At 40.7% G+C, this 14,500-nt stretch overlaps 1 protein-coding gene across 2 annotated transcripts; it reads right to left on the reverse strand.

Annotated features, from left to right (window-relative positions):
- Nucleotides 1-10,640: 10,640 nt before the first annotated feature.
- LOC112800602 (uncharacterized) lies at nucleotides 10,641-13,436 on the reverse strand. 2 transcript variants are annotated; one of them, XM_025842937.3, is made up of 8 exons: nucleotides 13,114-13,436; nucleotides 12,885-13,002; nucleotides 12,358-12,419; nucleotides 12,203-12,254; nucleotides 12,007-12,112; nucleotides 11,581-11,679; nucleotides 11,373-11,496; nucleotides 10,641-11,283 (listed from the first exon to the last, which is right to left on the reverse strand). In XM_025842937.3, exons 1-8 carry the CDS (start codon nucleotides 13,328-13,330, stop codon nucleotides 10,853-10,855), a joined length of 1,209 nt encoding a protein of 402 aa, XP_025698722.1. In that variant the 5' UTR covers nucleotides 13,331-13,436; the 3' UTR covers nucleotides 10,641-10,852. The 2 variants fall into 2 exon arrangements, with proteins under 2 accessions (XP_025698722.1, XP_025698721.1); XM_025842936.3 differs by having other exon boundaries at nucleotides 12,203-12,275.
- Between the last annotated feature and the right edge of the window lie 1,064 nt (nucleotides 13,437-14,500).

Below are 14,500 nucleotides of genomic sequence, written 5' to 3' on the forward strand. Positions count from 1 at the left end.
GCCCCTATTCGAGTCCAATCTCTTCTCTTTTGTAGCCGATGCAATGTGGGAACCGATGTGATTTTGAATTTCTCAACAGTCGTGTCTAATCAAACGTCGCGTCCGTTAGGGGCTTCGTATTTACACGTGGGGGCAGTTACATTGGTAACGGTGCATTTCTTTAATGATTGCCTCGATTTACCCTTATGCTCCTGGCGTGTTTATAAATATTTTTTCCTCTCTTTTCTCTATCTTCTTTTCGTCTTCTAAAACTTCTTACCTGTAATCCTTACTTTTTCTAAAAAAGAGCTTTTTAGCCTTCCTTGCTGCGTTGCTGTTGTCCCTGCTCCTCTTGGCTTTTACCAACAAAGGTTAGTCTTTTTCTTCCTTCTCTTCTATCCTTTACGTCGATATTTTGCTCTGTGTATGTAGAGGAGGTTTGCATGTTGTTTGTGATTCTTAGTTTCTTTTAGCTAGTATGTTGGTCTTAGCGATTCTGTTCTCTGGTTTGAGATAGGCTGTTTCATCTTTTTAGAGGCTCTGTATTGATCCCTTTTCATTTTTTTGTAGGTCTTTGTCGCTTTTTCACCTACTTCTTTTTATTGGAAATATGTCTTCCCTTGAACCCCTTTCGCAATGGGTAGAAGATACTGTTTTAGAGGAAACTCCCATAGTAGACACTGAATACCTTACCGTCCTTCGTGCCCACCATAGAATTTGTAGTGATGAGGCTGACAAGCCAAAATACGAATTGGTGGCCCCGGGTTCTGAATACCGAGTTTGTTTTGGGAGGATTTCCGATTCTGATCCCCATTTTTTCTTTATGTACAACTGCTTTTTCACCCGCCTAGGGGTTCTTTTACCTTTCTCCGATTTTGAGCTAAGTGTGCTGTATCATTTTCGAGTTGCTCCCACCCGGTTTCACCCCAAATCTTGGGGTTTCATGAAAATTTATCAACTTGTCAGTCGAGAGCTAGATTTTCCGACCTCTTTAAAGATCTTTTTCTACATGTTTCATATGACCAAGCCCTTTAGTGGGCAGAATAACAAGCAACCGTGGTTTTCCTTCCGATCCATTCAAGGTCGGAAAGTTTTTTCTGTCTTTGACGATTCTTTTCATGATTTCAAGAATTTCTTTTTCAAAGTCCAAACTGTAGAGGGTTACCATCCCTTTTTCCTTCATGAGAACTCCAACCCCCGATTTTCTCTTTATTGGCTAGAGGCCTCTCCAGTAGAGAAATATGGCCTGAAAGATTTGGATAAGGTAGAGAAGGCTATCGTAGGGTTTTTTCGAGATGTCTGGAAAAGGGCCCCCAACTTAGACACTAAGAAATTTCTTTTGGGATCTCCGAATTTCGTGCGGACCCAATTAGGTAGCTTTCGTTTTTTCTTTTTGTTGATTTTGGTAACTTCCGACTTGTAGTCTTCTGACTTGTAGACTAATTTTATGTTTTCTTCTTTTTAGAGATGGTGAAGAAAGGCTCTAGCGCTGCTAACCAGAAGGTTCAAGAGGCTAAGAAGAAAGCCCGAGCCCGTGCTGACGCTGCAAGGGCTGTTGGGGCTCCTCTTCTTCTCCTTCATGATTCTGGGACCTCTTCTCATCCGATCTTGGTAACCTCCTCTTCTACTTCTCTTCTTCCTCCTCCCATCCCCCCAGTTCGACTTCCCTCTGAACTCGAGAAGAAAAAGCGCAAGACCTCAGGGTCTGCCTCTTCTTTTGGGAATTCCACTTTTGATGGTCCCAAATTCGTTCAGGATCACATATTTTCCCATACTCAAATTAGTATGGACGATGTTTTCGTTTGAAACCATCTTAACATTATGGTTTGGGTATGTACAAAACTTCTTGATATTTTGAACAAGACTCCCCTTTGCTCTTTGGGTTCTACCCAAAAGGTTGAAGAGTTGGAGGGGAGGGTTTTCCTTTATCAAGAGGAAGAGAAGAGGCTTCAAGAGGAGGTTGCAGGGCTGAAGGAGGAGCGGACCCGACTTCAGGAGAGGGAGAAGAAGTTGATGGCCCAGTATGCCATGGCAGAGGGCCTGAAGGAGAAGGCGGAGCAGAATTATGTCAGCATCTTTATTGAAAATATTGATCTTCAATGGGAGTTGGAAAAATGTCGGGAGGCTTATCAGGATTTGGAGGACTCCGTGGCAGAGAGTTCAGAGGAAGCCTGGAGAATTTTCAAAGAGCAAGTCGGAGCTATTGCTCCTGACCTGGATCTTTCCCCTCTTGAACCTGATAAGATTGTTGTGAATGGGGTTATTGTTTCTCTTCCCCGACCTGAGACGGATTCTTAGCTGAAGACCCGAGGTCAAAGACTTATAGTATCTCCTCCTCATGAGGATCAACAAGAGGGATCTCAGCCAACGTCTTTAGATGCTCCGACCCCTGCTGCCGAAGAGACTGCTCCGTCCTCCTCTGCTCCGGATCCGACCTCTCTTCCTACTAGTGATGCCAATCCTTCCTCTAACTAATTGACTTTGAGCTATTTGGGGCCCGGCTTGTGGGCCCCTTTTTGAACAAATTTATTATTTTTGTTGCTTGTGGTGGTGTTTCTTGAGTCTTCTGGCCTCTTTAGGCCGTTAACAAAAAATGCACATAACTTTTTGCCCTTTTTTTTTGGATAAGGACTTTAAAATATATTTGGCGTGTGCATGCTTTCTGCAACTTTTCTTCTGTTAGGTTTTTTACAGAAAAACCCCTTTGATCTTTTTGGAAAAAAAAAACCTTTTATCTTGGTAGGCTGTGTTTTGTCTAAGTTATTTGGACTCGAAAAAGCTTCTACCTTTGATTTTTGATGGATTTTTTTATCTCCTTTTCGTATTCCTCATAAATTCAAATTTTTTTATTTGAATTGTTCATAACTTAGGTTATTTTCGCGATGCATTTCAGTTCTTCTCGGTTTTTCGACTTGTTGGTCGTAACATTTTTGAGTTATCATGATCTGCTTTTATAATCTCTTTACGCCGACTTGTACCTCGTCGTTTCATCCTGACAATCACTTAGGTTGGTCATGGGTATTTTACGCTTTGTCAAGCTTAAGTTCGTGCGTTTTGTAGAAAAATGATATTAACTAATGGAATTTACAAAGAGATGTAGAAAAAGATCTTTATTTATTGATGAAGGTACTCTTTTGCTACTAAGGGATTAAAAATTATTGCCCCTTAGTCTCCACTTTGATGCCTCGTTAAAACCCCCTTCAGGAAAATCCTTCTTTTTGGGAAAAAACCATAAAGTCAGGAAAAAGAGTACACCAGGAAGTGGAGTTTGCTTTTAACTATAGTACTTTTTCATATTACAAGCATGCCACGACCTAGGTAGCTCGGTACTGCTCAAGTCAGTTACCTTGTAGTATCCATTTCCTAAGACTTCGCTTATCTTGTATGGCCCTTTCCAATTAGCAGCGAGCTTTCCATCCCCAGACTTGGTAACTCCAATGTCATTTCTGATTTAAGACCAAGTCGTCCGGAGTGAAGCTTCAGGCCTAAGTTGGAAGGCTTATTTGAAAAAAGCCTTGCTCCAGGCCTCAAGGCGATTCCTAGTAGATCCCGGGCCGGGGGAATCCCCTTTCTAAAGCTAACGAAAGGACTTTCTTGTTGTATCTGTTCATCATCCTTTGCTTCAACGCTGCTTTCCTTATCTGGGCTTGCTCTCGGACTTCAGCGAGTAGCTCGAGCTCTTCTTTGTGTCCCTGTATGTTGCCAACCTCGTCGTAGAAGTTCACCCTTGGACTTTGCCCATTGATTTCTACTGGTATATATCATGGCTTCTATGCCATAAGCAAGTCAGAAGGGTGTTTCTCCTGTGGTAGATTGAGGTGTGGTCCTATATGCCCATAATACTTGAGGAAGTTCTTCGGCCCAAGCTCCCTTTGCATGTTGTAACCTTTTCTTCAACCCGGCCAGTATAACCTTGTTAGCTACCTCAGCTTTCCCATTTGCTTGTGGGTGCTCTACCAAGGTGAACTGATGCTTGATCTTCATACTGGTTACGAGGTTTCTAAAGGTAGAGTCGGTGAATTGAGTGCCATTATCAATAGTAATGGAGTGAAAAACTCCATACCTTGTGATAATGTTCTTGTAGAGGAATTTCTGACTTCTCTGGGTTGTAATGGTGGCTAATGGTTCTATCCACTTCATCAAGTAGTCTACTCCCACTATTAGGTACTTTACTTGTTCAGGCGCTTAGGGAAAGGGTCTCAATAGGTCTAATCCCCATTTTGCAAAAAGGCATGGAGAAGTTATGCTAATGAGCTCCTCGGGGGGAGCGACGTGGAAGTTTGCATGCATTTGGCATGGTTGACACTTCTTTACGAACTCGGTGGCATCTTTCTGTAAGGTCGACCAGTAGATCCCAGCTCGTATGACTTTCCTAGCCAAAGACCTTACTTCGAGATGATTTCCACAGATACCATTGTGGACCTCCTCCAGTACTTCCGTTGTCCTTGAGGTCGGGATGCACTTCAATAGTATAGATGATATTTTTCACCAAGGTGTAGTTATGTGCTTCCCTTCGGATTTTCTTGGCCTCTTTTTCCCGTTTGGGTAGGATGTCGAATCTCATGTATTCGATTAGTGGGTTCATCCATCCAAGGTCCGATTCAGATACTTCAAGGACGTCTTGTCTGCCCTCTATTTTTATAACTGAGGGTTCTTGGAGAGTTTCTTGGATCAAGCTTCTATTATTCCCTCCTGGCTTGGTACTTGCTAGTTTGGAGAGGACGTCTGCTCTGATGTTGAGATCCCGAGTTATGTGTCTGACCTCGGTCTCTGCAAAATACCTAAGAGACTCCGAGGTTTTGTCTAAGTACCTCTTCATATTGGGGGTCTTTAGCCTGATATTCTCCATTTATCTGGGAGGTCGCCACCTGAGAGTCCCTGAACACGACTAATTTGGTTGCACCGACTTCTTTAGCCAGTTTTAACCCTGCAATCAAGGCTTCATATTCTGTCTGATTGTTAGAAGCTAGAAATTCAAATTTGAGGGAGACTTCTACTTGAGCTCTTTCTTGGTTGACTAATATTATGCCTACACCACTTCCGACTTTGTTGGAGGATCCATCCACGTATAACTCCCATGCAGTGGAGGCTTCCTCTTGATCTCCTACATATTCTACCACAAAGTCGGTGAGGCATGGGGCTTTAATTGCTGTCCGAGTTTTGTACTTAAGGTCGAACTCGGATAGTTCTATGGCCCATTGAACCATTCTACCCGCAATATCCGTTTTCTGAAGGATTTGCTTCATGGGCTGGTTCGTTCGAACTCTAATTGTGTGTGCTTGAAAATAAGGCCGTAACCTTCGAGAGGCTATGATTAAGGCATATGCAAACTTCTCAAGTTTTTGGTACCTCAATTCAGGGCCTTGTAGAACTTTGTTGATGAAGTATACAGGATGCTGTCCGACCTCGTCTTCCCGTATTAGAGCTGATGCTATAGCTTTGTCGGCTACAGACAAATACAGGACGAGTTCTTCCCCAACTTTAGGTTGAGTCAGAATGGGAGGTTACCTTAAAAACCTTTTAAATTCATGGAATGCTTCTTCGCACTTAGGAGTCCATTCGAGCTGGCATCATTTTCTTAGTAGAGAAAAGAGTGGTAGGGATCTTAACGCCGATACTACCAAAAACCTGGAGAGAGCTGCAAGTCGGCCATTTAACTATTGGACCTCTCTTAGGCAAGTCGGGTTTTTCATTTCTAGGATTGCTTTGCACTTGTTGGGGTTGGCATCAATTCCCCTTTGTGTTAGCATAAATCCAAAAAATTTTCCTGCCTCCACCGCGAAGGTGCACTTTGCGGGATTCAACCTCATCCCATGCATTCTAATGGTGTTAAAGACTTGCGAAAGATCAGCCAAGAGGTTGGCATCATCCTTGGTTTTCACTAGCATGTCGTTTACAAAGACTTCCATTAGACTCCGAAGATGAGGTGCAAACACCTTATTCAGCAGCCTTTGATATGTGACTCCTGCATTTTTTAACCAAAAAGGTATGACCACATAGCAATAGTTTGCCCTTGGGGTGATGAAAGATGTCTTTTCTTGATCTGGCTTATACATCGGAATTTGATTATATCCCGAGTATGCGTCCATGAACGACAAGTATTGATACCCCGAGCTGGAGTCTACTAGGGTATCAATGTTTGGAAGTGGATATAGGTCTTTGGGACACGCCTTGTTCAGGTCAGTGTAATCGACACACATCCTCCACTTGCCATTTTGCTTTTTGACCAGCACCACATTTGCTAGCAACACCGGATATCTGACCTCTTTGATAAAGCCGACTTCTATGAGGGCTTGTACTTGTTCTTCCACCACTTTGGCCCGTTTGGGTCCGAGCTTCTGTCTTCTTTGCTGAACAAGTCGTGACCCGGGATATACTGACAGTTTATGCGACATGAGTTCGAAATCTATCCCTAGCATGTCGGAGGCTTTCCAGGCAAAGAGGTCGGAATTCTCTTGCAGGAGCCTTATAAGCTTCTACTTCAAATCTTCTTTCAGGTTGGCTCCTATGTTGGTATTTTTTCCTTCCTCTTCTCTGACCTGTACCTCTTCGATTTTTCCCCTGGGTTGTGGTCGCAACTCTTCTTTTGCTCTGACTCCTCTAAGTTCAATTGTGTGCACCTCCTTGCCCTTTCCTCTCAGGTTCAGGCTTTCATTGTAGCATTTTCTTGCCAGCTTCTGATCTCCCCTAATGGTTGCAATTCTCTCTGGTGTTGTGAATTTCATGAAAAGGTGGAGGGTAGACACCACTGCTCTGAGCCGATTTAGGATTGTTCTGCTTATTAGAGCATTGTAGGCTGAACCCACATCGACGACTATGAAGTCGATGCTCAGAGTTTTAGACTTTTTCTCTTTTCCAAAAGTTCTACGTAGGGGTATGAATCCTAGTGGCTTCATTGGTGTATCCCCCAGCCCATATCGGCCGAGCTCTCCTGATCCACCAGGGTTCTATGTAGATGGGCATTGACAAGGATCATGGTTATTACCACCGGATTATCATGTCTGGAAACTATGCCTTGCCCATCTTCTTTAGTGAAAGAAATAGTAGAGAGGTCGGGGACTTCGCCCCCAACTTGGTAGACTTCCTTCAGATGCCTTTTGTGAGATGATTTTGTGAGACCACCTCCCGCAAACCCTCATAAAATCATGTGTATGTGTCTTTTCGGGGTCTGTGGTGGTGGGTCTCTTCGTTCATCATCATCTCTCTTTCTCTTGTCATGGTGGTCCGACCTTTCCATGACATATCTGTCAAGCCTACCTTCTCTGACCAGCTTTTCTATCACATTCTTTAGGTCGTAACAATCATTTGTTGAGTAACCATATAGTTTATGGTACTCATAGTCGTCGCTACAACTTCCCCCCTTTTATTTTTGATGGGACTAAGGGGAGGTAGTCTTTCAGTATGACAAATTTTCCTGTAGACATCAACTAGGGAAACACGTAGAGGAGTATAGGAGTGATATCTCCTGGGCCTTTCAGGTCCGACTTCCTCTTTCTTCCTGGGTTCTCTCTCTTTCTCTTTTGATGAGTGAGAGTGCCCAAGTTGCCAGTTCGGTTCTCGCAGTCTGGCATTTTCCTTCATGTTAATGTACTTCTCAGCTCTCTCTTGTACATCACTCAGAGAGGTTAGATGCTTTTTTGAGATGGACTTGGAGAAGGGACCTTCTCGGAATCCATTTACTAGGCCCAAAATCACTGCCTCCATGGGCAGGTCTTGAATTTTCAAACACGCTTTGTTGAACCTTTCCATGTAGTCCCTCAAAGGTTCTCCGACCTCCTGTTTTACTCCCAAGAGACTCGGTGCGTGCTTTACTTTGTCCTTCTGGATGGAGAATCGCATAAGGAACTTCTGCAAGAGGTCGTCGAAGCTGGTGACCGACCTTGGGGGGAGACTATCGAACCATTTCATCGCTGCTTTCGTCAGGGTTGTTGGGAAAGCCTTACAGCGAGTAGCATCAGAAGCGTCGGCTAGATACATCCAACTTTTAAAATTGCTTAAGTGATGCTTTGGGTCAGTAGTTCCATCGTAGAGGTCCATATCAAGGCTTTTGAAGCTCCTTGGAACTTTTGCCCTCATTATGTCCTCACTGAACGGATCTTCTCCTCCCAAGGGAGAGTCTTCTCGGTCACTACGAGAGTTTCGACCTTTGAGAGCGGACTCTAGTCTTAGGAGCTTTTCCTCAAGCTCCTTTCATCGCTCAATCTCGTTCCTCAAATTTCTCTCTGCCTCTCGTTGTCATTCTAGCTCTTGTTCCAACTGCTCCAGGCGCCCTTGGTGGCCGTGGAACAATCCCATGAAGTCAGTTGCATGGGGTTATCCCTCCTTTCCTGGTCGCGTCCTTCGGATGAATTTCCCTTCGAGTCCTTCACCCCTGAGGTGCCATCTCTGTGCTAGTTAGTCATCCTTGGTGAGTGGCTATAGCTTTGTCGTCGTTACCAACGTTCTGATTCTCTTGCTCAGAATTAGACGCTGTGTTTCCATCCTCGTTCAAGTCGTCCGCCATCACTGATCGATCTCTCGGGTCCCCGGCAACGGCGTCAATATTACGATGGGTAGCCGGAGATTAATGGGCTGGACTTATAAGGATGGCCCAAGCGTCAAGATGGAGCGGCCTACGACTTGGTTAGCGTCCTGGAGCTGCCGCCCGACTTGTGCGTATGGAGGAATGGGTGGTGGTACCTGCAAAGACACTCCGATGCCTAAGTCAGCAAAGAGTTTAGCAGGTTTAAAGAATATTGGAACTTAGAGATACCTAAGGGATGTCAGTGTATTTATAGTGGTGAACCAATAACCACGGTTGGAGTAGTTCCACCTTTTAAGGTGGATAACCGTCCCTTTATCTTAGGGTAGTTGAGATATGGCTCCTGGAAGTAGGGGTGGCAAAACGGGTCGAGCCCCCCGAGCCGATCCGCTAAACCCGCTAAAAAAGGCGGGTTGGGCTAGAATTTGGATCCCGCCAAATTAAAAAAATCCGCCAAACCCGCACCGCCGAATTGGCGGATTTTAGCGGGGCGGGGCAGGCCGGTCCGCCGGGCCGAAACTTTTTATTTTTTTATTTTTATTAAATAAAAGAGTGGTTACTATTATAAAATTAATAATTATAGAATTTTAAACACTTTTTTTCATTTTTTGTTTTTATTCTTCTTTTAGTTATTAACTTTATTTATTTTATTTTACAATTTCGTATATATGCTCAAATTATGTGACTTATTTTTTAAAATAAAGAAGATTTTATTGACAAATATTATTTTGAACAATTTTATTGAAGTTAAAAATTAAAAAAATAGTAAAAAAATTATATTATAATTTGACTATTTTTTATTTGTATTTTATTTTTTAATTATTATTTTTTTGTTAATTTTAATTAATTTTATTTTAAAAAAAAAAAAGAGTCAAGTGCGCTAGCCCGCCAATCCGCCATAAAGCGAGACGGGCTAGCATTTTGAATCCATTTTTGTTGGCGGGGCGGGCCGGTCCGCCCGGTTTATGAGGCGGGCCTAGGCGAGGCGGGGCGGGCCCGCTTTGCCACTCCTACCTGGAAGTGGGTTGAGAGATTCTAGGAGCAGTTACTTATTTTAATAAGCGTTATCTACCAGCTATCTTTCGATCCCGACTTCTTTGGAGTGGAGTCTGTATTCAGTCGACCTCTTCAAAAAGGGATCGATTGGTAGCAAAAGCCAATCTTTAGATTGGGTCTTCTTGATTTATTTGAACTTGGGTTTTAGTGTTCGGTCAGGATATGAACAATAATTATGTTGGTATTTTATACTGATGTAAAAAAATTATTATAATTGCATAAAAACAAAATATTACTTATATTTTATAAAGACCTAGAACAATTTATAATACACAATTTTGGTCGGTCTTTGGAAATTCACTCCTAGTGGCCCAATATAAAAAAAAAATCTACATTAGGAACCTAAAAAATAATAATACCAAAATCTGTCAAGTGAAAATATAATAAGAGAAAGTATAGGGAGCCAATGACCTAAGCGTACAATGTGTACAATGAAGGTTTAGATAGTATTAGAGATATGATTATTAGTGTTACATTATCCTATCAGGTTATGCTTTTGGGATGAGTGGTTTCAGGACATGGTATTAGAGTTCCAGATCTGGAAGGTCAAGAGTTTGAATTTTGGTGAACCCAAAATTAACTTTTTATAACATGAGATGTTTATTATCCCTGGTATCCAAATGGTTATTCTGGATAGTATAGGTGATGTTCGTTTTATTCATAAACCAAAGATTTAGCCCATTGTACACATTGTACGTTTAGACCATTGGCTTCCTAGCACTACTCATATAATAAAAATCAAGTAAATATCAAGTACAGAAAGAAAATTAACCAAATTAGATTGGTCTACTAACCTACTTAAGCAAGTGTCAAGAATTTAAATTCTGCTTTAAAGATGCAATAATACATTGACCAACTACAAATCCTTCGTGACAGGTTAGTCCTTCGGTTCTTACTGGATATTTTTGTGGTATGTGGAACATCTCACACTTTAGTTTACGAACACTTCATTCATATGAGAGGAGATAAATTAACTTCTTACGACGGATTGACAGTGATAATGACGTTGAGATTTTATTTCATTTTTTTTCATACCATTTGTGTGTATCTATGTCTTGCCTTATTATCCAATGGAGGCCAAAACTTGATCTAATTTTTTAGTTTCGATTATGGAACCAAGTAATGAGTTCTTATATCCACCACCTGTTGTGTCGTGTGTACAGCAGGTAACATGCCACATTTCCCTATATATTTAAAGCCAAAAAATGAAAGATTTTGCCTGCAACTCTTATGTTCTCCAGAGATACATGGTTCTTGGAGATAATTGTGATGATCACCTGCCAACATTTTCTAAATTCAAAGATATCTAGGGTTTGTGCGAGCAAGACGACTATTGTTAGGCACCTGTGATCTAGATGCGAATTGACCTACATGAGGCCTGAAAAATGGGTATCCAGTTATATATGGAATATGGTCCCTCTCGTTATAAAAGAATTCACTTGGACCATTCCTATTCCTGTATTGAGAGTTGTTCTGGGATGGATATGAGTGGTGTTGATAATCAGCATAAAATGGATGAACTGGAACTTGATAATTCTCAAATTCAGCAGACGTATGCCATCCCCTTGTAAACCTCGAAGTTGCATTCTCCATTCGTGTTGTATGAGTTGATGAAGCAGCCTCTTGAGCTCTTCTATGGCCACCAACATCCCTAAGCTTGTCTTGTTCAGATGATCTTCTCTTTTTTGATGGTTTTGTATTCTGGGTTTCATGCTGCCGCTTTATACCTAAAAATTATTACGAGTGTCATCATTTGATAACCAATAAAGTCAAAAACAGGAAGACAGTGAACAACAAACCCCTCCGCCAAAAGTACCTTTAGATACATTTGCATAACCGTGTTTCTTCTTTTGCCTCATTGCCCTCACAGACCTTGCAGCTTCACCTCGTCTGTGCTTCTCAGAAAGCACTTTAACTCTATCGGCTTCATTTTTCCATCTCTGAAGGGTGAAGAACAATAAAAGTAAGAAATATTAACATCCTAATTATTGCAAGGAAAATAGAAATCCAAAGCTGCCTTTCACCTGTCTATATGTTTTCAGTTTATAGAGATTTCGGCCCTTTATAAGCAAAGGAAAAAGTGGAGGTAATTTCCTATACCCACTACTCCAAAGCACCTCAACCTGAAAGTATTAGAAGCAGAATTTGATTTAGCAATGAATCACCAACTCACCACCATAGACAAGTAGAAGTTGTTGAAGTGAAAAGAGTTCTTCTTTATACTAATCCACAAAATCTGGGGGAGACATTTATATCATGATATGTAGGTATGAAACCAAGTATATTATTACATAATAATCTTGTGATACATAGAACACACAAATCTTTGCAATAGAATACATATCACGAAGTAATTCCCATCCATTGTAAAAGACCAGAGATATACTGCAGGCGACTTTGTCTTTCTTCCCCCCGCAATGATCTAATTGACAGTAAAGCTAGAGTCTTACAGTAAAGGTGTGTTGTTGTTTAGCTGCACCGTAGCTTTCCTTAACAACTCTCCCAGCAACAGTTCTGCTTCCTATAACTCTTCCATTCCGAGTCTTTTTATCAAACCTGGGAAAATATGTTAGTCAGCTTGAGAAAGAATATTTCGGTTGGAAGGAAAACAGGCATAGATAGAAAATGATGAGAGAAACAGAATACTTCTCATAAACCTTCTGTCTGAACAAAACGACATCTCCCTTGCAGACATCACCTAAAGACATCGAGAAGATTACTGTTTATTTGGGTAGTTTTAAGATTAAGTCAGAGAAAAAAAAAAGGGGGGGGGGGGGGGGGAGCCACTAAGAACAATATACCAGTGCAATTAATGATAAAGGATGATCTCGGGTAGAGATTGTATCCGTTTCCATCTTTTAACCTGAGATATCAAAACCGTCACTTGCCAAGAGAACAATTCATTTGCACTAAAATCTTCAGGGTGTATATTCTTAATTCTTATAAATAATTAATTATAAGAAATATATTTACTAAAATTACTCTTGCCCCTCAAATGTAACTTGAAACCACTTAAAAACAGGGAATGATGATACCTACAAAATCATCAATAGCTTTGCCATTTCATATAAAATTTCCTTTCCCCTCAAATTGCTTCATACACTGTCTAACATGTCCTTAATCGACAGACATTTTCCAATTGTTACAGCTATATGTCTCACACATAAAACTCATTCCACCACCCACCCTGAACTCCTAAACCTAATATCACATTCAAACCTTGATAAATTAAAGAAACCATTCCCTAACACGAAGCTTATTTACTCATAATTGCTTTAAATAATTAAATTCAACACAATGGGTTGCAAGAAATGGAGAAAGGAGTTACCCCCAATGCTCCTGTATCCTCGCAACACAAACAGCTCTAGTCCCAGATATCCTGAGGCCGTGTTTCCGCAAATAGGCTTTGCATTCTCTCAATTTCAACGATTCTATGTCATTTCCTTCTGCCAAATCGAAAAACTGATATCAGTTAACACACTATTTACTATATAGTGTAGCATTTAAGTTGATTAATGAATAGATAAATAAAACTGAAAACCCTAAAAACCCAAAACCTCGAAGGAGGGCGACGACTTTGTTGGAGAGGGACTCATCATCGTCGCCGTCATCGTTGTGACCATTGCCAGTGTCATCGGATTCGGACGAGTCATCGCGATCGGTGTAATCGTCGTCCCCGTCGCCCGCGTCTTCCTCATATTCATCATCATCATCTTCTTCTTCTTCTTCGGAAGAGATCACAATCACTGCGCGCTTTCCTCTACCAGCATCCATGTCATCACACGCTCGCACGCCCGCGTATAAATTACTTTTGAAAAATGTATTTTTGGTCAGAACTTTTCAAAAATTTTTTTTTTTTGGTCAAGAGAATTTTTCAAAAATATTGAAAAATAGCTGACTATAGAACTGAGCTTTGACTTTTTTTTCTTGGGCTCCTTTAGTGCCTTGCTTACTCTCTCTTTGGGCTTCGGCCCCTTACCAAATAAAAGGCCTCTCTGTTCGAATTTATTAGGTGCTTTAAGAATAAATGAGACCAAGCCCAGGAAAAAAAAATGCGAATGAGACTTTTTATTTTTATTTTATTCCATCCATGTTGTCATCCATAGGCAATGTGAGTTATTTTTACATAAATTAATTTAAATAGAGTAAAGTGACAATTAGATTACCGAAAAAAGATTTTGGATTAATTAGTCTTTGAAAAAAAAGTACCAATTAAGTCTTCTAAAATAACAAATAGTGGACATGTATGTCCTTTTGTCAATGAATAGTACGAAACAAAATAGAATTGTCCATGTATTTTATTATTTACAGTGGTGTATGTTTCGTTACTGTCACATGAGCAGAAAATGATGTAGTTTTGGACAGTGAAATATTTATTATCTTTTGAGTTTTCATATATCTTTTATCAACTGCTCTCTATTTATCACAAATCTTATCAAAACAAGTGAAATTTCGCTCCAAAAGTTGTTATCTACATGATTATCTTTCATAGATAAACACGTCAGAATAATTAACGGTACATATAAGCATAACTGTTAGGTTTTAGTCGATGAATTGATAGAATGTGCCCACCATTTGCTATCGTGGTTGACCAAATTGGTACTTTTTTTTTTTTACGGACTAATTAGTCTAAAGTCTAAATCTTCAGCCTTCAGGGACCTAAGTCTCACCATTATGGGTTTATGGTTTTATACAAGAGTATGTAGTGAAGTATCACAACCGAGCGACATAAATAAATTCCTACGGTGATCTCTGAGATTCAGGATTTTTATTCTTATAAATTTTTAGATTCAAAATTTACTATATTAGTCCATGAAATTCAACTCCAGACACTATATTAGTTCCTAGACCTTTTTCGGTGCTGAGTTAACGAACAGAATGCTGAGCTAATTCTGATTTATCATGCTAGACATAGGGTTAAGTGATGTCGTTTGGTTTTAGTAC

Source organism: Arachis hypogaea, chromosome 5 (genome assembly GCF_003086295.3).
Source record: "Arachis hypogaea cultivar Tifrunner chromosome 5, arahy.Tifrunner.gnm2.J5K5, whole genome shotgun sequence".
NCBI classification, from domain to species: Eukaryota; Viridiplantae; Streptophyta; class Magnoliopsida; order Fabales; family Fabaceae; genus Arachis; species Arachis hypogaea.

Bases quoted from the DNA above. Each gene is read 5' to 3' on its own strand.
- LOC112800602 (XM_025842936.3), bottom strand. From the start codon at position 13,330: ATGGATGCTGGTAGAGGAAAGCGCGCAGTGATTGTGATCTCTTCCGAA. The intron at 12,420-12,884 runs GTAACTCCTTTC...TTGATATCTCAG, and splicing joins AGGATACAGGAGCATTGGGG to GTTAAAAGATGGAAACGGAT. The intron at 11,284-11,372 runs GTACTTTTGGCG...AATAATTTTTAG, and splicing joins TTATGCAAATGTATCTAAAG to GTATAAAGCGGCAGCATGAA.